Source organism: Gekko japonicus, unplaced genomic scaffold, assembly GCF_001447785.1.
Source record: "Gekko japonicus isolate JY-2015 unplaced genomic scaffold, Gekko_japonicus_V1.1 scaffold681, whole genome shotgun sequence".
NCBI classification, from domain to species: Eukaryota; Metazoa; Chordata; class Lepidosauria; order Squamata; family Gekkonidae; genus Gekko; species Gekko japonicus.
Genome location: NW_015165254.1, coordinates 491,392 through 519,142, shown reverse-complemented (window position 1 = coordinate 519,142; position 27,751 = coordinate 491,392). Strand labels below are relative to the sequence as shown.

The 27,751-nt window shown below is 42.3% G+C and overlaps 1 protein-coding gene across 1 annotated transcript in view; it reads right to left on the bottom strand.

Moving 5' to 3' along the window:
• THADA (thyroid adenoma associated) overlaps window positions 1-27,751 on the bottom strand; it is a 204,203-nt gene that overhangs the window by 166,000 nt on the left and 10,452 nt on the right. The window contains exons 7-20 of the mRNA XM_015410158.1: window positions 23,540-23,730; window positions 22,283-22,377; window positions 21,264-21,484; window positions 18,446-19,137; window positions 16,828-16,979; window positions 16,576-16,731; window positions 16,304-16,420; window positions 15,357-15,480; window positions 14,364-14,515; window positions 12,638-12,851; window positions 11,633-11,768; window positions 11,167-11,303; window positions 9,726-9,872; window positions 3,031-3,188 (exon numbers count right to left, since the gene is read on the bottom strand). Coding sequence (XP_015265644.1) covers window positions 3,031-3,188; window positions 9,726-9,872; window positions 11,167-11,303; window positions 11,633-11,768; window positions 12,638-12,851; window positions 14,364-14,515; window positions 15,357-15,480; window positions 16,304-16,420; window positions 16,576-16,731; window positions 16,828-16,979; window positions 18,446-19,137; window positions 21,264-21,484; window positions 22,283-22,377; window positions 23,540-23,730 — 2,692 coding nt within the window. The remainder of the gene's footprint in view (window positions 1-3,030; window positions 3,189-9,725; window positions 9,873-11,166; window positions 11,304-11,632; window positions 11,769-12,637; window positions 12,852-14,363; window positions 14,516-15,356; window positions 15,481-16,303; window positions 16,421-16,575; window positions 16,732-16,827; window positions 16,980-18,445; window positions 19,138-21,263; window positions 21,485-22,282; window positions 22,378-23,539; window positions 23,731-27,751) is intronic.

Sequence of the window (27,751 nt, the reverse complement as noted above, 5' to 3'; positions counted from 1 at the left end):
TCAATGTGTTTGCTGTGTAAAATTGCAGACTATAAAAGCTTTACTAAAATGGCAATTTCATCAGGTGTCACCTTGCCGCTTGCCAAATGAAAAACACACAAGTGGAAGTGAATCTGAAGTCAGTAAGAGAATTCTAAATGTTTAATGGATGTACATACAGCCACACTCCATTAACTGGAAGACTCCCCACGCATGCATGGTTTGGATACCAGAGACAGATAACACATGAAAGAGACCTTTATCAAACTTTTTAAAAAGGTTCTTCCTTTCTTTAAATTTGGGTAAATAGTCATTAGAGTATTCCAAAAATCAAAAATTCATTTAAACCGTGCTGCTGGAAAAGTCAAGCCATCCACAGGGTTGGGTTGGCTTTTTTTTTAATCAGCATTTTTCTTCTTGGGTCTATTGGACACACACAAAAAATCAGGACTTCTGAAAACTGGAAGAAGTTGCCCACTCGCCGGATAAACGAACGATCGGAGCCGGGAGGGTACCTGGTAGGGCTCCCCCCACCCCAGACGTACTGTGGCCATAGTTAGGGTTTCTGCATAGGTCTCTGCACCATGCACCGTGTAAGCCGCTCAGAGCCCTTCGGGGGTGTGCGGGGTACAAATTGAAAGTATAAATAAATAAATATTTTTTGTCCCAGTGTGCATCATCTTGCATTTACCAATACTGAACATCATTTGCCACTTTGTCGCCCACTCACCCAGTTTGTGGAGGTCATAAGAACATAAGAAGAGCCCTGCTAAATCAGACCAATAGTCCATCTAATCCAGCATCCTGTCTCACACAGTGGCCAACCAGTTCCTGTGGACTACCAACAACAGGGCAGAGAGGCTGAGGCCTTCCCCTGATGTTGCCTCCTGGCTCTGGGAATCAGAGGTTTAGTGCCTCTGAATGTGGAGGTTTCTCTCTGTCACCATGGTTAGTAGCCACAGAAACACCTATCCTCCATAAAGCTGATCTCCTTTTAAAGTTGTTTATTCCTGTGACCATTACTACATTCTACGGCAACAAATTTCACATTTTAATCACTCTCTGTGTAAAGCAGTATTTCCTTTTGTCTGTCCTGAATCTACTGCCCATCAGCTTCATTGGATGCCCTCAAGTTCTAGTATTTTGGGAGATGGAGAAAAAGTTCTCTTTGTTAACTCTCTCGACCCCATACATAATTTTATAACCTCTATCATGTCCCCCCTTCGTCATCTCTTTTCTAAACTGAAAAGTCCCAAACTCTTCAGCCTTTCCTCATAGGGAAGGGGCTCCAACCCACTAATCCTCTTGGTTGCCCCCCTCTGTACTTTTTCCAGCTCTGCAACATCCCTTTGGAGATATGACCAGAACTGTACACAGTATTCCAAATGAGGCTGCACCATAGATCTGTGCAGGGGCATTACAATATCAGCTGTCAGTCTCTTGACTAATAATCCATAATATAGAGTTTGCCTTTTTCACTGCTGAAGCACACTAGGCTGACGCTTTCATTGAGCTATCCACTACAACCCCAAAATCTTTTTTTCCCTCTCAGTCCCCATTACCCTATACTAGAAGTTGGGATTTTTTTGTCCCAATGTGCATCACCTTACACCTACTGTCATTGAACTTCATTTGTCACATTGCCAGGTCCTCTTGGAGCTCTTCACAGCCTTGGTTTTAACCATCCAGAATAATTTTGTGTCATCTGCAAACTTGGCCACTACACTGACTCACTCCTAGTTCCAGATCCTTTATGAGTAAATTAAATAGTACCAGTCCCAATACCAATCCTTGTGGGACCCCCACTGCTTATTTCCTTTGCTTGTGCCACTATCTATTTAGAACATTTTTATGCCACTTTTCCACCTAATTTAGGATGCCCCAAGCAGTGAACAATCAAAACCTTTACACCATGTAAACTAATCACAGTCCATACGAAAAGACATCTAATATGGTCGATATAATCAGTATAAAGGGACATCGAACGAGCAATGTACTAGGATTAGGATTACCAAAATTAGAATGAGCTTAACATACTAGAGAAGAAGAGAAGAGATTGGATTTATACCCCGCCCTTCACTTGGAGTCTCAGAGCAGCTTACAAACTCCTTTCCCTTCCCCTCCCCACAACAGACACCCTGTGAGGTAGGTGGGGCTGAGAGAGCTCTGACAGAAACTGCTCCTTTTCAAGGACAGCTCTTGTCAAAACTATGGCTTGCCCAAGGTCATCCAGCAGCTGCAAGTGAAGGAGTGGGGAATCAAACCCGATTCTCCCAGATTACACTCCGCGCACTTAACCACTACACAGGCAAACTCGGCATGAGACAGACAGCATGCATACAAAGAATGAAGAAACACGGTAGTATGAAAGGAGAAACAATGAAATGACAACAGGGTAACACAGGAAAACAAAATGAGTTTTAACACACACACCCCAAATAAACAGTGGATGGAGAGGAACAGAGGCTGCAGCAGGAAGAAGAAGAAGAAGAAGAGATTGGATTTATACCCCGCCCTTCACTACCCAAGGGAGTCTCAGAGCGGCTTACAAACTCCTTTCCCTTCCCCTCCCCACAACAGACACCCTGTGAGGTGGGTGGGGCTGAGAGAACTCTGACACAAACTGCTCTTTTTCAAGGACAGCTGTGCCAGAGCTTGTGACTGACCCAAGGTCACATCAGCAGGTGCAAGTGGAGGAGTGGGGAATCAAACCCGGTTCTCCCAGATTAGAGTCCGCACACTTAACCACTACACCAAACTGGGAACATTCCCACCCACATGCCAGCTTCCCTGTGATATTTTCCAAAATTCTGCAGCAAAGCAGGTTGTTAAAGATGAAAAGCTGGGAAAACCCTGGGAGGTGCACAAATGCACCACAATGCTGCAGGGAAGCAGAGACTTCCTAACAGCATCAAAGCCAGACCAAATAACCCATGTGGAAACAGCCATAAAGATTGGGCAGGGGGTGGTGGTGTTATGTCTTACAGTAGCAGTTTAAAAAACATTCAAATAATCAAGAATTCAAAAGCAGAGACTATTAAATTTTCATACCTGCTCTTCTGTTATCAACACATCTGAACAATCAGGAACAGCTTGCAAAGGCAGAAGTTGACACAACTTGCCTAAAAGTAATGATATCTCCTTCATACTTCGCCAGCAACATACCAGCACCATCTGAGCAGTTACATCACACGTTTGCTGTTCTCCACCTTGAAAGTTCAAACACAATGTATGAAGGAAGTATGAGCAGAAAAAAAGGTATAGGATCAAACCCTAAAAATACAGAAGTAACATTAAATCATGAAGTGAAACAGATGGATGGGCACACTGTCCATGGACAGGGTACACTGTCAGAATGACCAAGTGGTCTACCTAAAGGGAGCAATGATACATCACTATTATTGCACATGCTTTAACACAATCCTTGGCATCAACCATTAAACTTATCTTAGGGAGCAAGGCTGGGAAAGATGTCTGCTGGAGAGCCTGAGAAAACCTTGCCATTTGGAACAGACACACTTGGCTAGACAGAACCATGATCTAAAGTGGGGTCAATCTATCTCGGGGTAGGGCAGGATACAGGAAGAGGCAGTCCCAAGGACCAGCCTCAAATTTCGAAAGCCAGTGATGATTTGTATGTCATTAACACAACCAAAATATGAAATGACAACTGCCTGTTCTTCCAAACAGATATGAGAAGAATAGCTGTGCAGCAAAGTTCTCTCTAGTCTGGGGCTACGAAAGACAGTCCTTAGCAAGATACATGTGGTTATATACAAGGACCCACAGTCTCTCTCTACTACTGAAAAGCTGATTAAGCTGCCAGGCCTGATGCTTCAGGTCAATTCTGTAGCCTAGATTCAGCCTCCTCAGTGAACAAGCAGTCATAATTGCCTGAGCATCCAGAATGTCATTGCTTGCCGTTCCCACTGACCATGAGCTTCTTGGGGGCATCAGACTCCATTCACAGGCAAAAGACTAGGAATCTGTGGTTATCTCCCTGTAGTGCCTTTTTATATATGCCAGAAGTGAACCAAAAAGGCTACTAGAACATAGAAAACTTTTAGCAGATATGGACTGCCCTTGCTGAATCAGTGGTAGCTGACAGCACAATTGCTCCCTCTATAAAGCTGAAACCCTACAGACCTGTATGCTCCTGAATAACCCTAGCCTTCCTCTTTTGCCCTGCTTTGCGAGCAATCAGGGTCCATGCGGTCTGTCTTTGTTGTTTCATCTTAGTCAATTCATACGTTAGGTGTGCACATTTCTTTTTAAAAAGCAGATGAAAAAAATAATTTCATTTACCTACTGAATTCTACCTCTCATTAGGGAGGCTGAAGTAGTTTAACTTGGGTATGTGTGCTGGCATATAGCATACAAATGTGCATGTATCCACCTGAAGAATTTGAAAGAGTTGACAAAAGGTTCCTACTTGGTTAATATAACTTTTGCTATGGAAACATCATGAGCCTGCTGGGGAGGGCGGGGTATAAATCTAACAAATAAATAAATAAATGAAGCTTAATATTTGTAACTGAATTCATACCAGAACAGGAGGAGAGAAAACTCACATTCCCAGCATTTTACCTACTTTAGAAATTCAGGCTATGATAATTTAAGGGCATTGGTGTGTGAAATTCAACTACACCACCTAGTGGTCTGTTAAGGCAAGCAACAATAAAAAACGTAATTGTATGCAGATTTTCTTAAACTAAAGGTCCCATCAATTCTCTACAATCGGCTCAGTGCACCAGTGACAATGCAATAACTTGGACTTTAACTGTATCAGGATATAAATAATATACCAAATAATAACAGAATCTGCCTACTAAGAACAGGAGGCACAGTTTAATCCTATAATAAATGGAGTTGAAGAGAATTTTGACAAGTAAAATTATAATTTTAGATCTGCACAAATAACCACAAATGATTATTTCAACTGACAGTTCATTAAAAGTTCTTCAGAATCATTAAAACTAACTAGCTATATTGAACATTGTAATTAAAAGCTGTCAGCATGCAACTGACAACCCTGCTTTATAAAGGTTTCCTATCAGGGCAACATAACCAAGACTTGTATAACGGAATCAACCTGTTCTGTGGTATCTAGATCTAGCAAATATCCAATACCTTTCAGTCCATCAGGGCAACATAACCAAGACTTGTATAATGGAATCAACCTGTTCTGTGGTATCTGGATCTAGCAAATATCCAATACCTTTCACTGCACAAATTCAACCTTCCACTTGCAACAGGAAGAACATTCAGCAGGCAAACAAGACAGACAAACAATTGCAACTGGGATTGTAGTCAAGTACTTTAACGTATTTGGCTGTTAAATAGTGAAAAGCAGCATGCCCACAGGGGGCCTGAAGAGATGCATGCAGCCACAAGCCTACTAGATCCTAGTCACATCTGACTTTAGGGCTAGGCTGGCCCACCTGCAGGAAAGCTCACTAGATGCCAGTTTCCAACCTCGCCTTTCTTGGGAAGGAAACTGAACATGTGATCGCAACATTGCTTGCAGCATTTCTAGGTAACATAAAATATTTAGATCCTTTCATGTTTCGCCTCCAGTCTACTAGTGGAACTTGAAGCACCTTCCTGTTTCAAGTAAACCTTGACAGGGTAATATCTGTCTTGGCCCTATTAGACCTTTCAGCAGCATTTGATATGGTTGACTCTCAAGCTCTAGTCAACTCCCCGAGGGGCCTACTGAAAAGGCGGGGGTTCTCTGTCTCTCTCTCTCTCTCTCTCTCTCGTAGGCTATGGAGCTTCTTCCAAACTGCTACAGAGCTTTTTTTGTAACCTGCATTATTTAACCCATATACGAAACTGCTGCAGGAGAATTGCTAAAGATTTGGACTGAAGTATCACCATAAACTGATTTTCTGGGGCCTCTTAGAGACCGAAGTGACAGTGATCCAGCTGAGCCTGGATCTACATTTTAAAAGTGATAAAAGAGATTCTCACTACTTAAGGCAATGGAAAGGCACACTGATCCATCCTTAGACTTGGACTTACATTAAGAGCCCAGAGGGACTCATGGATCCTTGACTTTCTTTCCAATGTCCAAGAGCAACTACAGGTGCCTTGACCCATTTTCATCTAGGACCCTTGTTTGAACAATGGGAGATGGCAATTTTCATGCATACTTTCATAAAGTGAGGATTAACTAGCACAGTATTCTCTACCCTTGAAGAATGTCTGGAAGTTGCAGAATGCAGCCAACCATCTCCTTACGGAAGAGGCCACAGGAATATATTAGACTTGTGAAAAAAGAGAGAGAGAGAAAGAGACAGAAAGAGAAACATTAACTGCAGTGGTCTCTAGGAGTTTGAGTTCTTGTCCAGGTAAAAATAATAAATGATGACTATAGCAGTTATGGAGTTATAATCATTTTATTGTAGTTTTCTGTTGAATACAATAATAATTTATATTATTACTAGACTGATACCCGTGCTTCGTAACGGTATTTAACTTCTGCAAAACCAGTTATAATACTGATGATGTAAAGTTTGAAATGTAACATTTGTTGTAGGAATTCTAATGGAGAAGATTCTAGGGCCCGCTGTAGGACCAAGACAACGAGCGCTAGAAGGACATGAGAGCTCCCTGCGGCCCCGGCCTGGCTGCACCAGTGGGACCCCGTGGCGGCGGGCACAGGCAGCGATGGTGTCCCAGTGTGGGCGCAGGCCGCGGCCTCCAGGCTGGCTCCACCACAGGCCGTCCTGGCGGCACGTCAGTGGCCGGGTCGCAGGCCGGCGACGCACATTGGTCCTGGGCTGTGTGGGCCAGCGTTGTGGGAGGATCGGCCACGGCGTGAAGGCCCTCCGCCCGATGTGGGGGTTAGTCTGCACGTCATCTGCGAGGGGAATGAGGGCCGACATGGCGCCATTGCCCGCTGGCGAGATCGCAGGCTTGAGGGGCACTGGAATGGGTCGGCACTGTCTCTGGGGCCGGGCAGGAAGCAGCAGCGTCGGGGCTGCATCGAGCGCTCTGCGGGCGAGCAGGGCGCCAGGCCCCGTGCGGCTGCAGGGCGGACGGCAAGGTGAAGTGGGTTTTGGGCAGCGATGATGGGCGTGGCGGCGGGAGGATCAGCCTCCGGTCCCCATCTCCTCCCCCTGCTGCAGACTCCAGGGTGGAGGGGTGACAAAATTTGCTGCCACTGCCTCTGTGTCCGGCCGGGTGGTGGCGTCCCGTGGGTGGCTTCCACCGCTGTCAGGCCAGCAGGACACGCCCGGTGGCAGCGCATCCAGGCAAGTGGAGTCGGTGTCGGCCGACAATGAATGGCGAGAGGGTGGCAGGATTGGCGCGGGGTTCAGATGTGTCCATCTCACCCAGTGGCTCCCCGCAGACTGAGGGGGCCAGGCTGCCCAGCAGATCTGCGGGCAGGACTGAGGTGACAGAGGGAGTCAATGTGACCAGGGGATTGGTCCCCCTCTCGAATGACAGGCCAGGGCCCCAAAGGCTGGGGAGGCATGTGGAACATCTCACACAAAAACTCTTTTATAAATAAGGAGAGATGGCATCTGATGTTGAATAATGAGCAAGTTTTTAAAAAATCATGTGGCATTTTGCTTCATAAGGGACAATGGGGGCACTACAATTAAATACTTTTTCAAAGGTTTAACCTATTTGTTATTTTTTTTAGCAATAATTACACTATCCTGTGTGCTGGGTTTTATTTTTTAAAATATGGATTCTTTCTCTCCTGTTGAAGGTACTTAAAGAATGAGAGGGTCCAGGAACACAAGTCTAAGGGTTCTTGGCCCACGGCTCACATCCTTTAACCTTGGACAGATGGATTAATTTGGTGGACACCAGCTCAGGATGCCTGGTCTACTTTTTATCTTTTTTATATTATGTTTAATGTAAATTTGTTAGTAGCCATTTTTGTAAGCTACTTTTCTTCCCAGTGGGGACCCAAAGTGGGATAAAAGTATACTAAATAGAAGAATACATACATCCAACATAAATTGAGTATCGACACTGTGATTCTGCCAGCAGCCTTCAGTGAGAGTTCTGCTCAAGATGCCTACTGAGATGTTGAGAACACCACCCTGGAGAAACATATTTGGAGGCTAAATATGAGAACCTAGCTTCAGCAAGACCCCACAAAGAAAGCTCCTCAGAGGCAAGATTTTCTCTGTTTTTCTTTCCCTTTTGCAACTGAGCTGCCCTAGTTGTCTGTTTTCTTCTTTCCTGAAGAATTCTGACTGTCCCACCCTGTCACAGTACAATATTTTGGCTGTTTGCTCAGCCCAGGAACCTGAGGGAAGGAATGTTTGTACTGCACTTCTAAAAATGAAGTCTTTCGCAGGCCCTAAACAAATCTATGAAACTATGGAATACACCTAGGGAATGTCCAACTGTGATTGGTAACATTTTTCTCAACATGACTGTGTCAATTTGGGATAAATGGAAAAAACTATTAGCCCCCCCTTCCCCTCCTCCAACTAGCTATGTAGGCCACAGTTGGTTTAGACCAGCGCTTGGCCCTGCATCTTTTGATTCATGGAAAATTGCTAAAGTGTGAAAATTGACAGATATAACTAAAAAAGGGTGTCCTTATGGACAAAAAAGATCTGGACAAATTATGAGAGAAACCTATGCACTGGTATCAATATATACAACTAAAACATGCAGTAAATGCCCCAGCCGTTTCACAAAAAAACAACAGCTTATAAAACCCTTTTGAATGGAAGCTCCCAAAGGGTTTAATTTCTATTGTCTATAAAAGAGCAGAGAACCCACGTACGTTCAAAAATGGAATCTGGATCTCCAGGGGACTCTCACCACATGTCAGTGGGAGTCGATCTGGAGCTCTAATACTTCAAGATAAAAAACTTTATCAATCAGAGCTGTAACCTTTAAATATATGTCTAGATGTTATTTGACACCTCAGAGGCTGCACCATCTACATCCATCTTCCTTCCCGGTACGTTGGCGTGGTAGTAGTGAAATAGGCACCTACTGGCATTGTTGGTGGGCATGTAAATTCATAGAGCAATTCCGGCAGATGGTACATGTCCAAATCAGTGAGATTGTCTCATATAATATACCAGTCAAGGCAGAAGTTTTACTTTTACATTTGTGGCTGGATAGGGAAATCTCGATAGAAAAAAAAGAGCTAGTGGCGTTGTTATGTACTGCTGCACAATTGGTAACTGGCCCCAAATGGAAGAGCTCTGTACCACTACATATAGACCATTCGTACCAAAAAATCTGTGATTTGTGCTTTTTAGAAAAAGTGGCCACGAAAATTCAAAATACAGAATCAGTCTCTTATTCTACTAATTTTCTGACTGTGTGGTTTCCCTTTTTAAGCTTTGTGTCTCGACATGACCAGACAACTGGACTAAATCAATGTTAATAAACTAACTTGTTTGAGTTATTTCCCTTTCCACAAAGAACAAGCTGTGATGGCCTTGGGAAAGATGGAAACCTTGTTATATTGAGTATTTGGCATTTATGCACTATATTCGTATATTTAGATTTGTTATCTTACATTTGGTGTATGAATTTTGTAATTTATTGAGTTGAATAAAGATATATCTATATATTTAAAAAGTGCAGTCCATCACAGAGGGCTATGGAAATTGGAAAGCTCAACACATCACTGCCTCAAGTGTGACAAATAAGAAAGCAAGCCTGCCTGCTATGGATAAATATTCTTACTTCAAGGCAATCTTGTATCCTCAATCAACACATTTGTCCCGCACACAGGTTTCACCTCAAGGTACCTCTAATTTCAGTGCAAATGTTCTCAAGTCTTTCACTGGCACGGTCTAGCTCAGAGTGTTCTTCCAACAATTTTGGTTCTGTGAAATAATCATTCGTATCGCAGGGCTGTATTTCACGGAGGATCGACAGCAGACGCTCTGAAGTGTCTATGCGCAAAAAGAATGATGCTGTAAGAACAGATACTTGTCCAAAGGCCCCCTGCTCTCATGAGTCTGACCACTATGCCTTACTTTTCCTTTAAGCCTGGAACTCCTTTCACTTCCTTCAGATCCTTCATCAAAACTGTCCTTTCTTTTGCATCATGTTTGGCTGAACCTTCTAGTCCACACCCCATGAAGAAAATTAGTGCATTCATTTATTGAAAATAAATAAATCACCCTATATAAACATAACAGCTAAAACATAATCTCTCACTAACAGGTACGATTATACCTATCAGCAGCATTTGATACAGTGAACCATGACATTTTGGTAATCTCACTGCAATCAACATTTGGGTAAGAGCAACAGCCCTCCATTGGTTTTCTCCCTTTCTTGTTTACAGGAAGCAAAGAGTTTCCACAGGAGTAGCAGGAATAACAGAATCAGCTGGTGGGGTGACCCAACAAGCACATTTTATCCCCAAGGGTCTTTAACCTGAACGTAAAACCTTTGGCTGAGACCATCAGGAATGTCACAGTGGGTTATCACTAATATGTAGTTGACATCCAAACGTTTATGCCTTATTCTCTAAGCCTCTAGAAGCAGCCATAAAGGTGCTGGGCCATGTCTTGAGGATCTGGTCAAGTGGCTGAAGAAACTGAAGCTTAATTCAAACAGAACAGAGGTGATGCTAGCTGGGAAGATAGAATGTTTGGACAGTGTCAGTCTATCAGACTTACAATGGGATTAAGCTCTCTTTAGCAGATCAAGTTAGGATCTTGGGGTGCTCTTGGACCACTGCACAGTAGAGCCCACCAACCACAGAATTTGCCCACAAAGTGCTGCTCTCAGGGAGAAAAATAAAAGGCAGTTTTACTGAGCCCTTGGCAGACAGTGTTCAGCCTGAAATGTACAGGATCAAGTCAGACTCAAGTCAGAAACTATTCTCATGCTTAAAACGTCTGGGGTAGGGGATCAGTCAAGCCCTGATGAGTATTTCATTTATGATTTAATGCCATCACTAAAACCAGGCACAGGTAAAGCACACAGTGGTAGGAGCAAATCCAGCAGCAAGCCAGAAGTAAACTGCCAGTGGGCCTCGCATATATATATACCAGCCATGTCACTATGTGAAGGAACGCTGGTAGCAGAGTGTGACCGAGAGAATGAAGGAAACCATCTGATAAATGGCATACAAAGAGCTTTTGTAAACAAACTACAATTGAACATAATATTATAAAGCTTTTTAGTAATCAGCCCAAGAAGACTTATAAGTTTTTAGAAACATTCATGGGTTACCTGAGTCAGTATCCATTGGAATAAGTCCTTCAGGTGATGAACTCTGAACTACTGGAGACACTACAGCAGAAAGCTTATAGGACATCATGATAAGCTTTGCCACCATCTGTTTCCATTCAGGAATCAGCGTCAAATTACTGAAGTAAGGTAAATCATAATGTTTACAGTGACCATGCAATTACAAAAATTAAATACAAGGTGTGTTTTTTAAATGCACACACACACAATATCAACTTTATTCAAGATTAATTTTTTCTCATAATAATGATATTGGGGCTACACTACAGAGTAATTTTGCAAAAGAACAGACAATTTGATTAAATATTAATGACACCTACTAAGTCCTTAGAAAATGCTGTACTCACAAATAATGGTAGGAGGGAATGCACAAGGTTGGCTATACCAATGCTACATGCATCTGAAACAATTTTAATTCCTATTAATGGTATAAGGTAAAGTTGCTCACTTTAACGGTAACTGATGCAAGGTTCCAGTTATGCAATGTACTCTGCCATACATTGGGAATGAAGCAGCTGCTTGCAATAGAGACTTTTCAGCTTGCACGATTTCTCCTTCAAGGTTTTCTAACAAACTCTTAATAACTGTAAGCAGATACAAACACAGGGGAAAAAGCAAACTGAACATGATTACAACCTCGGTAAAATGAGATATGATAACAAAAAACAAATTCTTTAGCCAACAGACAGGTGCACAATGATCCCCAGCAAAGCTGACATTTCTTTTTGGTGACTGTGGAAATACTAAACAGCAACCAAAACTGAGTGAACTATCAAAAAAGCTTGGCTTTTTAAAAAGCTGGTACTACCATGGTACTTCCAGAAGTCAAATCTGATTATGCTTAGAAACAGTTAATAGAACTACAGTGCGATCCTAAGAAGAACACCCATGGATTTTAGAAAGGTGCAACTCTATTTAGGATTGCAATGGCAATCGGTGATTATAGGTAAAACATACCATTGTTTCAACAAGCCTACAAGAAATACAATGTACATCTGAAATTATTTCTAAATTTTAGCAACATAATAAATCAACTATTCCTACAAAATGACAGGTTAATAAGACGGCTAATAAGACGGACAGACGGACGGTCGGAAGGAAGGAAGGAAGGAAGGAAGGAAGGAAGGAAGGAAGGAAGGCCCACAAATGGTAATTATAACATTCCTGGAGGGCAATAAGCATGCTTATCAGGCCATTTTATGGGACAATCATCTTTTGGGGATATTTTTCTACATGCCTGGGAAACTTCCAAATATACACACACACCCTAGCTTGTCCATAGAAAACTCCACTTCACAGTTCTTCTAATAAGCACGGAACCCTCAAGTTCACTATGAGGAGGAGTCGTTTCATTAGTAATGCTATGGCCTTCTATGGCCACAACAGCAACCTACAGAATTTAAGAGGCTAGAAAATAAAACAAAGCAAGCTTTCCCCTGTGCTTAATACTGACCAGCCAAAGCATTCTTTTCCACTAGGTTAGAAGATGTATTCTTCCCAGGCTGAAACATGTCCAGAAGTAGGTGATTTTTAAAACAGACCTGGAGCAGGCCTTCCTGGTGTATCAAGAAGTTCAAAAGATAGGAAGCAGTCACGCAGTCATAGGGCTTGGTGCTCGTGCTGAGCTGCATTGCCACTTGGAACAATGGCTGCATTTTTTCAGGATCCTAAAATATGTTAAGAGGTGAGCAGGTTTCTTTGCAGAATTTCTCAGGTTCACAAATCAATATTAATCTAGCCTTTCTGTTAACTATTACTGGAGTTGAATTAGGGGTACGTAATTGGAACTAATGGATCCTATCCAGAGCATTAACATCACATCGCTCATTATATCCCACGGTCAGGGTCTCAGTTGAGAACTTTGGGCAGGGGTCAGAAACAGACCCACTGTTCACTGGATTGAGAGGCATGACCCCCCCTCTCCCCAACACACATCTCTGAGATTTAATCTACAGCATTGCTGGAGCTTGTGTATCAATATCCTACTTGAGACATTTCCCCATTACACCTGAGAGGCTTCCAGAAGTGAAAGGTTAGAATGAAACACAAACATCATGGTTATAGAGATATGTGGGGTGCAGGGGTGTCAGAATGCTGACTGCATTGTAATTCCCCCCCATGCAGGAAACTTCTCCTATATCAGTCAGCGATTTCAGGGAAGGAAGAATCAAACTCAATCCCAGCTGCAATCTGACATTCTAATCCATCCCGCCCCTCCCCTGGAAAGCTTTCACCTTGTCTTTATTGGGGTTTGGCAAGAGACTTAACAGTAGAAATTAGGGATCAGAACACCAAACTCCAATTGGAAGAGTTTTGCAGTATGTGAGTGGTATGTCCACCTTGTCTTTATTGGGGTTTGGCAAGAGCCTTAACAGGGAGAAATTAGGCATCAGAACACCAAACTCCAACTGGAAGAGTTTTGCAGTATGTGAGCGGTATGTTGCAAACCCAAGTTAAACGTCTCTGTCCCTGCCCAATGCTAATCAGTCTGTCAAGTGAGAACTTTTTCAACTAGCCTCTAGGAACCACTATTACAGAGAAATGGACTTCATCACATAAATCTTCAGATATGTGCAGCTGTAATAACATAGTAAAATGGAACTAACATAGAAGTCAGATGAGAGATGTTGAGGCCAAACCCAGACTGCTACAAGAAAGCTTCTCTGTACATCTTCTTGCATGACACCTCTCTGGTTCGGTGATAGGTGAAGATGTTTTCTTTTTTCTGAGGGCTTTGGCAACAGGTGTTTTCATTTTTCCCTCTTAGCTGACACTGTTTTTATCTTTCACTTAGCTGTTATAGTTTAATACAGATTCTGTTTTATATTATTTATTTCATTTACTACATTTTTGTTGTGGCAAGCTTGTCATAAAGTGGTCAACACATATTTTATGCAATGCAAGTAAGCAAGCACTGGCCAAATCAATCACAGCTGCCAACACGGAGTTGACCGAGAAAGCCGCAGCTGCGGCCATTAAGCTTGCCAACAGTCAGTTCTGGGAAATGGTAGATGGGTCCTGGGCCCTCCCTCCCTCCCTCTCTCTCTCAAACCAGCTACCAGGCAAACTTGCCATCCCAAGAACTACCATCAACTTCAGACCCCTGGTTTAAGGTCACACTTTTATTCTTTGCAGTTTTGAAAACAGACAGCATCAGTATCAATGACCTGATTCCATACCTGGAAATAAGGCAGTGCACGATGAAGTTTCATCAGCAATTCAAATGCCAAGATCTTGACTTCCTCAAATGTGCTGGCAAAACAGTGTAGTAGAGTTTGAACACGGCTGGGTTCAACTTCTTGTGCTATCTGAAACAATATTTGGCTCTGGCCTGTTTCAAAAGAAAGTTACCCACCATGGTGCTATATTATACTGTTGGAGGAAAAGAATTTACTTCTCATTTTAAATTTATATAGAGACTGTTCTCGTTGAATTACTTGGCATAACATAATCAAGTCAATTGTAGCAGTTCAGCTAGCAGTTTAGGATATTTTTGTCTTTTTTAATTTACAAGATGTACTTAGGAGAGGACATGCTGCTGGGCAGTGTTTATACAAACAGGATGCCCCTATCACTAGGAAGACCAAACACGAACCATTTAAAATTGCACCTCATGTGTCTGCTCCCTTACTGAGAACTGTTCAGCTAAAATCACACACCACACAGAGAAAATGTGAGCATATGAAGCCCAATTGACTCAACTGAGCAGCTGTGTGACAAGACTGCACTTTAAAAGCTCGTAAGTGCTGTGCAAAAATGTAACGAACTGTGAAGGGTTAATGCCGCACAGAGCCAGAGAGCCTTGAGTGCCAGGCTGCTCAAAAGGATTTGATTGGAGTATTGGAGTACCCATGTTCTAATATAAATTATTCTTCCTCAATTGACTACTGGACCCTTTAAATAAGATAATAAAAGAAAATGCAAGTGGCACCCAAATTTTATAAGAAAACAGGCGTTTAGGGGGAAAGTCACAGTGTTCAGCAGCAATATAATCTGGCAAAGATCTGGGACAACCAGGTATGAATCCTCACACTGACACGGAAGGTTGCTGGGTGACCTTGGCCAGTCACACACTCTCATCCTAACTTACCTACAGGATCATTGTGGGGATACAATGTAAGATAGGAGAATGATGTAAGCCACTTCCAGCCCCCACAGTAAAGGTATCTTACCTTCTGAAATAGGAAATATTTCAGCTATTATTCCCAAAAGAGTCAGTGCAGTAAACCTGGTTGGATGAGACGAGCCAGGAAACAGGGCTCCAAAAAGCATATCACAGAGAGATGACATGAAATCCTGAAGGATAAAACAGTGATTTTATTTGGTCACAGTGTGTATTTTTAAGCATTACCTTAGAAATGGAGAAAACAAATTTTGCCATACACAAGCATGATTCAAATATATGTTTAAAAAGGGCTCCATGACTGAACAGTCTTTGTGATCATGCATTATTCTTGCACCACAGCCACATCCTCCAGCTACCTCTTCTTTGAACCAGAACGGCTTTCTTCAGCCCTGAAAGGGTACCAAGAACTGCAGAACCAAGAATGCCCCATTCTATTTCCTTCCTGTTTCATATCCATTTTTTGTGCTCTCACTCTTCTCCCATATCTTCACTTTCTTCTTATGGTTCTATACCATTCAATAAGTTTTTGTTCTTTCAACTTGCCTATATTAAGTTTCCATGAGGATCCAAGTACAGCTTAGTGGGGCAGCAGGCTGGAAAGCCAGGGCTAGTTAACTGCAAATGTAACCCCCACTGACAGTGGTTATTTGACTGCTCGATTAGTAGGGCCTATCGTTTTGAAGGTACCAGAGTTCAGAGGTGGGACACGTGTGTTACATGCAAAATGCCTGGAGTATCTAAATTACTAATTAAAATTAAATCCGGAGACCAGCTGCCAGTCAGTGTAATCAATACTTAGACAGACCCAATGGCCTGAAAGTATAAGGTGAAAGTATAAGGTTTGTACTCCGTCCTTTCCCATCACACTGCACCCATCAAGTCACAGTTGCATTCTTTTATGCTCTGTTTCTGGAGCTACTAGATTGTAAAAGTGCAAGCCAGCTGTTATATTAACTCTCTCAGATTTTAGAGCAAGCTTATACTTATACATACCTTATACTCTTGCAAAATCACTAATGGATTCCACTTTAATGGTTTAACGGGATCTTTTGGTTTTATGTGCTGCGTTCTATAAATTGTTTGGGAGCTTTCAGATATCCGACAGAACAACTTTTTAAAAGGAAATAAAACACCACCAGATTAGAAACATCAGGAATGACATCACAACATTTCATTTTTTTAAAAAGACCTAATAATTTTTTTTATTTTCAGATCACTTTGGTGAAAGATGCATCAAGGTGGTTCCAAGATTTCACTTCAGTTACCTTTTTCATCAGGGAACAGATCTGTTGCCTCACTGCTGGAGACTGGCTGTTCAAGTTATATCTAACAAAAAACTGAATCAGCTTCATCTCTTCCAGCAAGATAGTTTCTGTGCTTCGGTGGCTTTCACAAAGCAATCCTAAAGCATCTATCCGTACCTTTAAAGAGAGCCAATAGTGAGTTTTTAATAAAGTTTGTCTTTTACTGCAACAGTATAATAAAAAGCACCACACCAAAGATACCAAGGCATGTACCTGATCATGCTGATGAACTAAGCCTTGTTTTATACATCCAACAGACACAAGGCCATCGCACATGATATCTGTAAACTGCAGGTGCCCGTGGGCTCTGGCAGTCCTCAGGCATGCCATCAAAGCTCCAAGTGCCCCTCTGGTATTGGAGGAACCTAAATAAAACAGTGTAAGTCTTGTAGACAATACATTAGCCATCAGCCTCCTTAAAATGCTGCTGAAAATTATTCTTGCCTATAGGAGCTCAAACCACAATTAAGTTCATGCCAATTAACCTTCAAGATGCCACTGGCACCATTTCAGAACTACTTTTATAAGGGATACTCAGAAAATGATATTCGTATTTCCCAGTGTCTTTAAAACAAAAACAAAAAAGGCTACACTAACCACACTCAACTTAAAAACAGCTCTTTCATTTTCCATATCGTATTAATACGTAAAATGCTTCAGGCTAAATGCACTTACCATCACTTATGACAGTACCCTGTAGATTTTTTTATGTGGCTACAAAAAAAATGTCTCAACATTTTTGGTGTAGTTTCTGTCCTACCTCCTCCTGGTATGTTTTTCCCTTCAGAGAGGCATGGCAATAAGCTACTTGTTGCCTAGTCTGTGGTTATATGTGTCACAGTGTTTTAAGAGAGAGGTGAAATGGTTAATCACAAGCCAGGTCAAAAGGACAACACAAGGCACACAACAGTTAAAAAGCAATGAAAGCCTTGTATGCTTCCCTCACAATGGTTATGTATTCTGCACTAGGTGCAGAAATGCATCTTGAATTTAACAGCCATATATATATATGTCTACAATATGCTTACCTTGTCTTAAAAAGCATTTCACTCATTTAGAAAGAAAAAAATACAGGAGTTTTTTTCTGTACTCCCCCAAATTTCCACTTTTCCATCAGAAAAATGGGGGAGGGCCTCGAGCAAAAAACCAGAATTTAAAAAAAACCCTTTCCCTCCCAAATTGTTCCAGTTTATTTCTGGGCCTTCACATTTCTAGGTCCTTCAAGCCTAGGAATATTCTTTCTGAAGGGTTCAAAACAGGACAAGAATGGAGAAGAACAGTGGGAAACTGTGTTCCATGCATAGGTGGTTGGATACAGGCAAGTGTGCATTTATTACCCTTAATAAGAATCAATACAGAAAACGTTTCACAAACAACTTTGAAAGATAGCAAAGGACAGTATGGCATGTATTTTATTGTAAGCATGATGCTGAATAAGGAAATTCTGAAGACAAGGCTGTTTCCAAAGTAGTTTTTTGCCAATGGATGGAACTTCCACCAGTGCAATGGAATCCCCTCCCCAGCCCTTCCTGATTAAGCCCACCAAGCTCCTAAATGAATGTTCTTGGAAGACAGGAGATCCTCAAGAACAGTGTGGGATCAATGACACTCCCTGCCCTCAGGCACCAGACATAATGTGACCTTTCAATTCAGCCCCAAATTCTCAGTTTTCAAAATGCAGTTCTATAATCTGAGCAACTGAGATCCTGCCATTACTCACACCCCATCCTGACCAGAAAATATCTGCCAAAAGATAGCAATATCAACCACCCATCTAAACTATTTTTTAAAAATCTGAAGTAAAAATGAATATATATATGTTTGCTCTTACCAACACTGGATTCAGCTGAAGTCTGAAGGATTTTAATCATGTAGTTCAAGCTTTCAGGGCTACATTTCAGCAACTTTGGTAGATAATAATCTGTTATATAGGTGGCTTGCTCTGGATTCCCATCACACAAAATCAAAAGCAGAGGAGACACCCAAGTCTCATGCCAATCATCAATCCAGGCTTTTCCTTCCATTACAGATGTAAGCTGCTTCTTGTGATTCATAAACATGATTTCCAACAGATCACTCGCATAAGGTGCAAAAGACTGATCACTCATTACATCCAAGATCTGAGCAGGAATTGTCCTATCCATTGCTAGAACATTATCACAGCCAATGCACTCAACAAGACAGCCAAGTGACGAATATTTGCCTTTAACATGCCATTCTAAACGTAACAAACTCTCAGTTAACGCCAAGAAGAAAGGGTCCGGTTTTACAGTGAATCCTTTTATGGTGGTCTGGTGTATTTGGAGAACATTCTTAAATATGAGTTTTGTCTGATGCCTAACAGCATCCAAAGGATGTTCCCAGTGTGCATACACGTAGTCCAGCATTTTTCTAATTGTGGCTGAGTTTCCACTGAGAGCAAGATTCAGGTTTTTAGAACCTGACTGGAGGGCACCCAATGCTGAATTTGTCCATATAGTTAAAATCCTGGACAAGGATGCTGCCACGTTAGACTCCTTTAACCTTCAAGAGATAACAAAGACAATGGGAGAGAACATTGGGACAATTTTTATCCTCTAATGTTTGCCTGTTTTCATAACATTAGAAACTGCTATTGCTCTACTGTACTGATGCACTGTACAGGTTGCAGTTTTATTTAAACAGTATATTCTCACAGAAGTACTTCAGTACATTTTTATTACATTCACACCATGGAAGTAAACAATTGGAGACAAAGTCATGAATCCCTACTCTCCTCCTCATCTGTCTACTGTCCTCACTGCAGGAATAAAGAAACCCAAATGTCCCCTAAGAACAGCAGGAGTGTACCTGGACTGTGTTCTCCAGCAGGCTAGGACAAATTCTTGTACTCACACAATAGTGACCAAACCCTACTACTTGTCTTGGCTACTTGTAGTAAGTAGGCAACTAAGCACAAGCTAAATATTTGTCCCAACACCATCCTGCTTCCTTCGAAATAGACAGATGGTATAACTGTTTGACGTGCATGGGGAGAAGGAACAGACATGGGTCTTCTCCCATTACCAAGGGCAAAAGACTGGCAACTTAAGTCAGGAATCATTGCCCCCTAAACCCTCTGCAAAGAAAGAGACGAAACTCTCAGGTCAGATCCTTGGCAGTTGCCCTTCCTGGCTTCGAGGCACCTCAGATAACAAAGTACTTTATATATAGGGATACCACTCACATATTTATCCTTGCCTTCCTCCAAGTCGTTCAAAACACAGGCAGTATACAGTTCTCCCCTTCTCCACTTTATCATCAGAAGCGGAGGGTGGGACGCTGACCAACCCAAGTTTCATAGCCAAGGCCCATGTGATCACCTGGACAGAGCCCTGCAGCTGTATGGCCACTGCAATTGCCCTGTGAGAACTCGATTCTAAAGCAGCACAAAAGCCCAATTCAATTCAGGATCACGGCTCCAGCTTTCCCCACCATATCAGTTTCTGGAACTGAAACGGTCCTGGGGGCATTATTTGCCCCATTGGAGAGAAGCATATCTGTCAAATGTTTGCACATGCAGCCCCGTCCCATGAGACAAAGAATGACCCCGGGGCTGTTTCAGGTTGAGAAAACTGCATGAGAGGAGGAGGCTGGAGCCTCTCTTCCTCCTGCAGCCCAATCCAAATGGAGCCCCTGCAGCACTTTAGAACTGAGTTCTCATGGGGAACTCGCAGCTGGCATCCTGCTGCCAGTCCCCACTGGGATCACATATTAAATGTAACGTGTAGCTTGGGCCTGAGTGGAGATTTGAACTTGGTTCTTGCAAGTCCTAATGCAACAATATAACCATTATTACCACACTGGCTCTAAATACTGCTTTGCAAAAAAGGACAGATGGACATACTACTGTTCCAGTCAGGTATTCTCCCTTCTTCTCACTGGACCTGAACTGCCCATTTATAATAACAACAACAACAACAACATTGCTGATTTATCCACAAATGAGCTAATTAAAGGTTCATGCAGCACAGGGAAGTGTTGCACCAGGCTCCGCCCAGTGGCACCTTTAAGACCAAGTTTTATTCAGGTACAAGTTCTCCCTCCTCTGCAAGGCTAGATCTGCACATCCCCCCCCCAATAGCTAGCAATCCAAAACAGTCCAGTGGAGCCTGAGCGGTGGGTGTTGCCTTCTGACACACTTCCGGTGATGTCAGGGGGTGTGGCATATGCAAATAGGTTAATACTAATGAGCTCCTGCACCACTTTTTCTACGAAATGACCCCTGCAGACTACTACTACTTTCTGTTCTGTTTTCCTTCTGCAAATATATCTCTGAATTTACAAACAGGTAGTATTTCTAAAGATGCTCTTAAACATACTAAAATATTCTCTAAATTAAGCTAGTAAGTTAAGGCTCAAGTTCAGCTGTGGGTAACATCCAAACTGTGACCACAGAGTAGTATTCTTGATGGCTGCCCCACAACTGTGAAACTCTTCTCATATAGTGCTCTGCCAAAACACAATCCTACTACCAAACCACTAAGGACCCTTCTGTTTGGGCTTTCTGATGGTCAAGTTTAAGGTTTCAATCATGCATGCTTTATTTAGCCCAATTTAGGATGTTCAGTGATAATGTAACCTTTGTCCTAAAATGAATGAAGTAGTAGTGCAAATAAAAGTAGGTTTACCTTGTACTCAGGACCAACAAAACAGAGGAAATATCCAGGAGCAGTTTCTCACCATTGTGTCCCATGCAGCCATCCCTCCAGTCTAACATGGCAAGTGCTCCATGGCAAACAAAAAGGAGGACCGAGTCAGAGATTTCAGCTGTGCAAAGGCTTCCACAACTCTCCACAAACCAGCCTGGTGCATTTAAACATTCCAGTGAGCCACAAAGCAAGTCGCTGATCTGCAAAACATAATTTTATTGAAGTCACTGAGGGGAGGGGGAAGATTTGGATTTATACCCTGCCCTTCACTCAGAGTCTTAGAGCAGCTTACAATCTCCTTCCCTTCCTCTCCTCACAACAGACACCCTGTGAGGTAGGTGGGGCTGAGAGAGCTCTGAGAGAACTGCTCTTGAGAGAACAGCTCTGAGAGAACTTTGACTGACCCAAGGTCACCCAGCAGCTGCATGTGAAGGAGTGGGGAAATCAAACCCAGTTCTCCAGATTAGAGTTCACCTCTCTTAATTAATACACCAAACTAAATGCTTGTTACCCTACCCCACCGACTGTGCAATTAAAAAAAATCAGAATTCAGGTGATACTTGGAAACAATGCAAGCCTAAATAGAGTTACTCCCTTCTCATAGTTTAGGGAGTATTAAGTGTTCAGTGCCCTGACCTGGATGGCCCAGGCTAACCTGATCACATTAGATCCTGGAAGCCAGACAAAGTTTGCCCTGATTAGTAGCTGGATGGGAGAACACCAAGGAAAGTCCATGGTTGCTACACAGAAGCATGCAATGGCAAAACACCTCTGTTCGTCGGTTGCCTTGGAAACTCTACGGGGTCACCGTAAGCTGCCTGCGACTTGACAGCACTTTCCACCACCACGGCCACTGGAGGCTGTAATTCTGCTGAGCACTGTAAAACAGCTCATCTATTTTCAGCTATTTTTATCCAAACTATAATCAGATTAATGTACTACGACTGTGCTTTCTGTATGGTTGCAAAAGTTCACATCTCTTTCTTTATAAAGCTCACCAGACAAGGCAGCTTTTCAGCTGGTTCAAACATAGTCTTAATGAAGAGAATAAGAGCCAATCCTGCTGTAGTCTGGACAGTCTGTAAGAATTCATCTGCATAAAAGAGATAACAAATACTAGTATTTCTTTGAGAACCTCAATACAGTTCTTACTTTCTAGAATACCAAATCCAGTATTTTTCATTCTCATGGCTACAAGATCTATCAAACAGATCCTCACAACAGTACCAAAAAAGACTGAAGGAATACCAATACTTATACACACATCAGAATGAAATTTCACGAGATACAATAATGTTCAAGGAAAATATGATTTAGGCCAGGGCTGTCAAGCATAAGGCCCGGGCCCATCCAGGGCTCTTATGCGGCCCGCAAGCAACTGATGCAAGGGAGGAAGTGCTGGGGGGGGGGAGTGGGCACAGCTACTCCACTGTGGCTTCAGCACAGCAGAACAACCTCGTCTGCAGCAGTCAAGCATCATGGGAGCACCTGCCCAGCACTGCACTGCTGGCTCTCCAGTCCGCCTATGTAGGTTTTCCTCTGTGCCCCCGTCTCAGCCCATGGGGTCTTGCAGTGAGGATACACTAACTCGGAGGTTACCAGCTGCTGTCCTTTATACAGTTTCTATCTCTGGTACCTGGCATTACATTTTATGGCACGCATGTCCAGGCCCAACAAAGTGACATTTATGTCAGATCCGGCCCTCGTACCAAATTTATTTATTTTTATTTATTTTAGCATTTATATCCAGCCCTCCCCGCAAGCGGGCTCAGGGCAGCTATGAGTTTGACACCTCTGATTTAGGCACTGAACGCAACTCATGTACCTGCCACGTTGCTTGGTGCTTTAACATTCCCACCCAGACTATGAACCTAGACAGTAAGGTCCTGGAGCTGAGGAGGCAACAATCTCGCAGCAGGTATTCTTCCAATGCTACAATGCAGCACTTAACTGTAGAAATATATGCTATCAACAAAAGGGTGTAACATTTCATGATAGAAAAAAAATTGTGAAAAATACCCAGGTGATTTTTCCCCCCATGAAGATCTCTATCCTGCTTTATTGTTTTATCTATTAATTTTGGACACTAAAGATAGAACACCACCACAATTCTAACTGACTAGGAATAATCACAAAGAAATTACCTTGCATTGCTTTTCCTTAACAAAAAAACCACCCTTTTAATCTTATCAGAAGGCAATAAGCAATAGAGTAAAACAGACTAAATTTTAAAAAGAGGTATTGATACTACTTACCATTGATTAAAAAGCAAGTAAAACTGCTCAGTAGCCCACACATACTTTTCCAAACAGGAGAATCTGGTTTCTTCCAAAGATCATCCTGAATATTTGCTTGCATTTTTTGTATCAACATCATTGAAACTTTAACACCCATCAACAAATCATGCATCATTCGAGTTTGGGCAATGCGATTTCCACTGAGCTTTCTATAAAAAGACATTTAAAACAAGTAGCTGTTGTTGGACTCTTGCAGCAAAAACATGACAGGCTGAATGCTAACAAACTTTTGTCAGCCTATTTCTTTGCCTGAGGTGGACAGTGATGGGGGTGGTGGTAATTACCTAGCTCAAAGGGCCCCCATTAATATCAGTTATCGATGCATCCCAGAAAGGATTCTTGGCCTATTTAAAACCAAGCACATGGGGCAGCATCCTATACAAGATCTCTAGACTTTAAACTATCTGGACTTTAAACTAGCAGGAATATGGGAGTGTAATGTCCCAAGGACCTTTGGTCTCAGAATGTCAGAGTAAGGGGACATGCATATTTTCTCTGTTCCCACACTCTTGACCGAAGCACAAAACTGATTAAAGGCATGGAAAGAGCCCAGCAGCACCAGAGAGGCAATGATCACAGCCCTCTTTGAAGCTCCTTCACATCTTCTTGGCCCTAAAATATGACACTGGTTTCACAAAATAAATTTAGATTTCTTTTACAAATTTAGGTTTCCTTTACAAATACAAATCCAGGAAATATAATCTCTGATACTATCAGCATATCTGTATCAATCTTAACACCTACTCTAAGCGCACTTTCTATATGTATTCTAATACCCCTCTTTCAATAGGGCAAGTATATTATCCCACGACAGGCCAAACTTTTTAGCATACAAATAAGGTCTCAAGATCCAGGCTGTGCCAATCAGGATCCCGCCCAAAGTCCTCCAATGATAGATTGCTATAAAGTTCTGGTCCAATGCCAGTAGAGACCCCCAATATTTGACCGATAGCAATTCTTCCTCACTGGCACTTAGGTAAATTCAAATGCATAAGAGAGGCTCACTTAGAGTTCCATTTTTGGTAGATGGCTTCCATACAAAACCATCTCTCAGTCACCATGAACACGAGAGCATCGGATCATTCCTCTTCAAGACAGGCAGAGCATGATCTCTCTTCCCTTATTCTGCTTTCCTTACCCAGTGTAACCTTTCATATCCTCTTTACCATTCCTCCTCTCTTAGCTCTGCCATGTCCCATTGCAAACTACTTCATCCTACTTCAACCAGGTTCTTCTCACTGGATCCTAGTTAGGGACTCCTTCCCATTATAAACTCCATTCCAATTTAACCCACCATACCCTTCTGGTCCCATTTTGGGCAACCCTTCGCCTATTGGTTTGCTTCAGACAACTCAAGTGGGAAGAACATAATGTTAACTGGGAACTTAACTTAAAAGAACTACACATTAGGATTGGACAAACTAATTGTCTTTACTTGATTTCTATAGTACAATTACCTACTATCCCCATTTTCCTTGCTGATTCTCTATTTCTAGTCTGTATTTCAGACTAGATAGGTAGCCGTGTTGGTCTGAAGCAGCAGAACAAAGTTTGAAGCCAGATACCTGAAGGCATGTGCATGCACACAAAAGCTTATACCTTGAATAAAACTTTGTTGGTTTTAAAGGTATAACTGGACTCAAACCTTGTTCTGTTAGTTTGTATCTTGCTACGACAATAAAGTTACTTGCTGATTTAAGTCCTATGTTTTCCTTCCTCCTCTTATTGTTGTGGAAATTGCTATATCAAAAGTCAGTCATGTATACAGACAGAAACAATTCTAATCTAGCCCCAGGTCTTGTGCATAAACTGCATGCATCTAGGGGACACTGTGATGATGAAGAAGAAGAAGAAGAGGAAGAGGAGGAGGAGATTGGATTTATGCCCCGCCCTTCACAACCGAAAGGTGTCTCAGATCGGCTTACAAACTCCTTTCCCTTCCCCTCCCCACAACAGACACCCTGTGAGGTAAGTGGGGTTGAGAGAGCTCTGACAGAAACTGTTCTTTTTCAAGAACAGCTCTTATCAGAGCTATGGCTTGCCCAAGGTCATCCAGCCAGGTGCAAGTGGAGGAGTGGGGAATCAAACCCGGTTCTCCCAGATTAGAGTCCACGCACTTAACCACTACACCAAACTGGCTCTCAACCCCCACAATGGCCCCACACAGAGACTGATTTGAGTAATGGGGAGGGGAGAGTAGAAAAAAAATGTGACACATGGGATGCTCTCTTATTTTTTCCATAGTTTGCCAGAGGGAAAAAAACCACTGAACTAGTCAGTGATGCTTCACCTGAGGGAGGTCCTTAAGGTCTTTCAGCCTGTGCAAATTTTCAATTAGGAACATACAGAAGGAAGGAATCAGGGAGGGAAACAATTTCACTGTTAATTAACGTAAACTATGCTTGAACAACTGGGCAGGAATCCAAAGCAGAGCTCCAATGCTCTCTTTTTTTAGGACTTCAGCCAATTACACTGCCATTATTTTACAGTTTTTTATAGGCTTAGACTGTGGCTTGTCATCTGTGGGCCTGAATGAGTCAGTCCAATGGATCCATGGCCATGCCAGGATATAGTTTATTGGACTTCCGGGGTGTGTGTGTTTATTTATTTAAATGATATTTCAGTAAGCCATTTTAGGTACCCATTGGGGAGGAAAGTGGGGTAGAAATTTGTGAATAAACAGACACCTTGTGAACTCAATCTGTTAAAAGACACACAAAAATGGTGGCGGGATGTGCTGTCAAGTCACAGCCAGTTTATGGCGACCCCACAGGGTTTTCAAGGCAAAAAGCCGTTCAGAGGTGGTTTGCCACTGCCTGCCTCTGGGTACTGACCCTCGACTTCCTTGGAGACGTCCCATCCGAATATTAACCAGGAACAACCATGCTTAGTTTCCAGGACCTGATGAGATCCAGCTAGCTTGGACCATGCAGGTCAGGGCACATACACAAGCAGCATATGTAAAAATAGCCTAGTTCTTTCAGATAATTATTGGAGACCATGTGAGCTGCAGCTAAAATACTAACAGCAAAGAACTAGAAAACTAGTAATATGTCTTCTGCTGAAGGGTTAGAATTGGAAAGGTTGGCATGTCGTTCTAACAGATAGGCTTACGAAGATAATACAAACATGTTTTCTTAGCAAATATTTTACAGAGATGTTTTTGAAAAAAGTGGTAACCATTTGTAGATTTTTTGGAATGAGAAAAATTCCACAGAAGGCAAGTACACAAATATTGAAATGTTTTAAAATATCGCAATTATTAAGCATTACTTCAGAACATGTTTAGTCTTTTCTTTCCTGTATTTGTTTTAACAGCTTTTTAAATATTTCCTGAATATCACTGATCACAATAAAAGTCTAATTTCATGAAGATATGTCATCTATGTTTACCATTCAAAGGTGAGCAGACTGCTAAATGGGGATGGCCTGATCAGACCATCCCGACGCAATATGAGCATGCTGGAGTGATCAGACACGGGAAAGTTCGTCCGTGGCCCATCACAACCTGTTAACTACCAGATTTCCCCCGGTGTCTTTAACTCCGCTTCTGTGGCGGAGCAGAACGGGTTGCCGACGGCTGCAGGGCGCTTCCCAGATGTTGTTGTCTGATCGCACCCTTTAAATCTGCCCGGTATTCGCACCTAAGTCGGGTCTAATTGTGCCTTAAACAATCTAAGCAACAGACCATACCTATAAAGATGACCAAATCATAACACTATAATCCACATGAGCAATCCAGCTGTTCACAGATTGTAGCACAGGCACTACAAATCATTCCTTGTGGCTCAACAAGCTCAACATTGTCATGCTTCCAAAAATGCTCCCATTGGTCTAAGATTAGATGTATTTTTTTCCTCTAGATATCCAGTCTGGTGTAGTGGTTAGTGTCAGACTAGGATCTGGGAGATCCATAATCAAATCCCCACTCTGCGACAAAAGCTTGCTGGGTGATCTCGAGCCAGTCACATTCTCTCTACCTAACCTACTTCACAGAGGTGTTGTGTGAATAAAATAGAGAGGGAAACAATGTAAGTAGCTTTGGGCCCCACTGGGGAAACAGGCAGGGAATAAACAAAATAAATAAATGAAGAAAGTACTACATTACTGTGAAGAATTCTCCACACGTTTAACTAGCTGCAGCTGGACCCCTAATCATTACTAATCCAA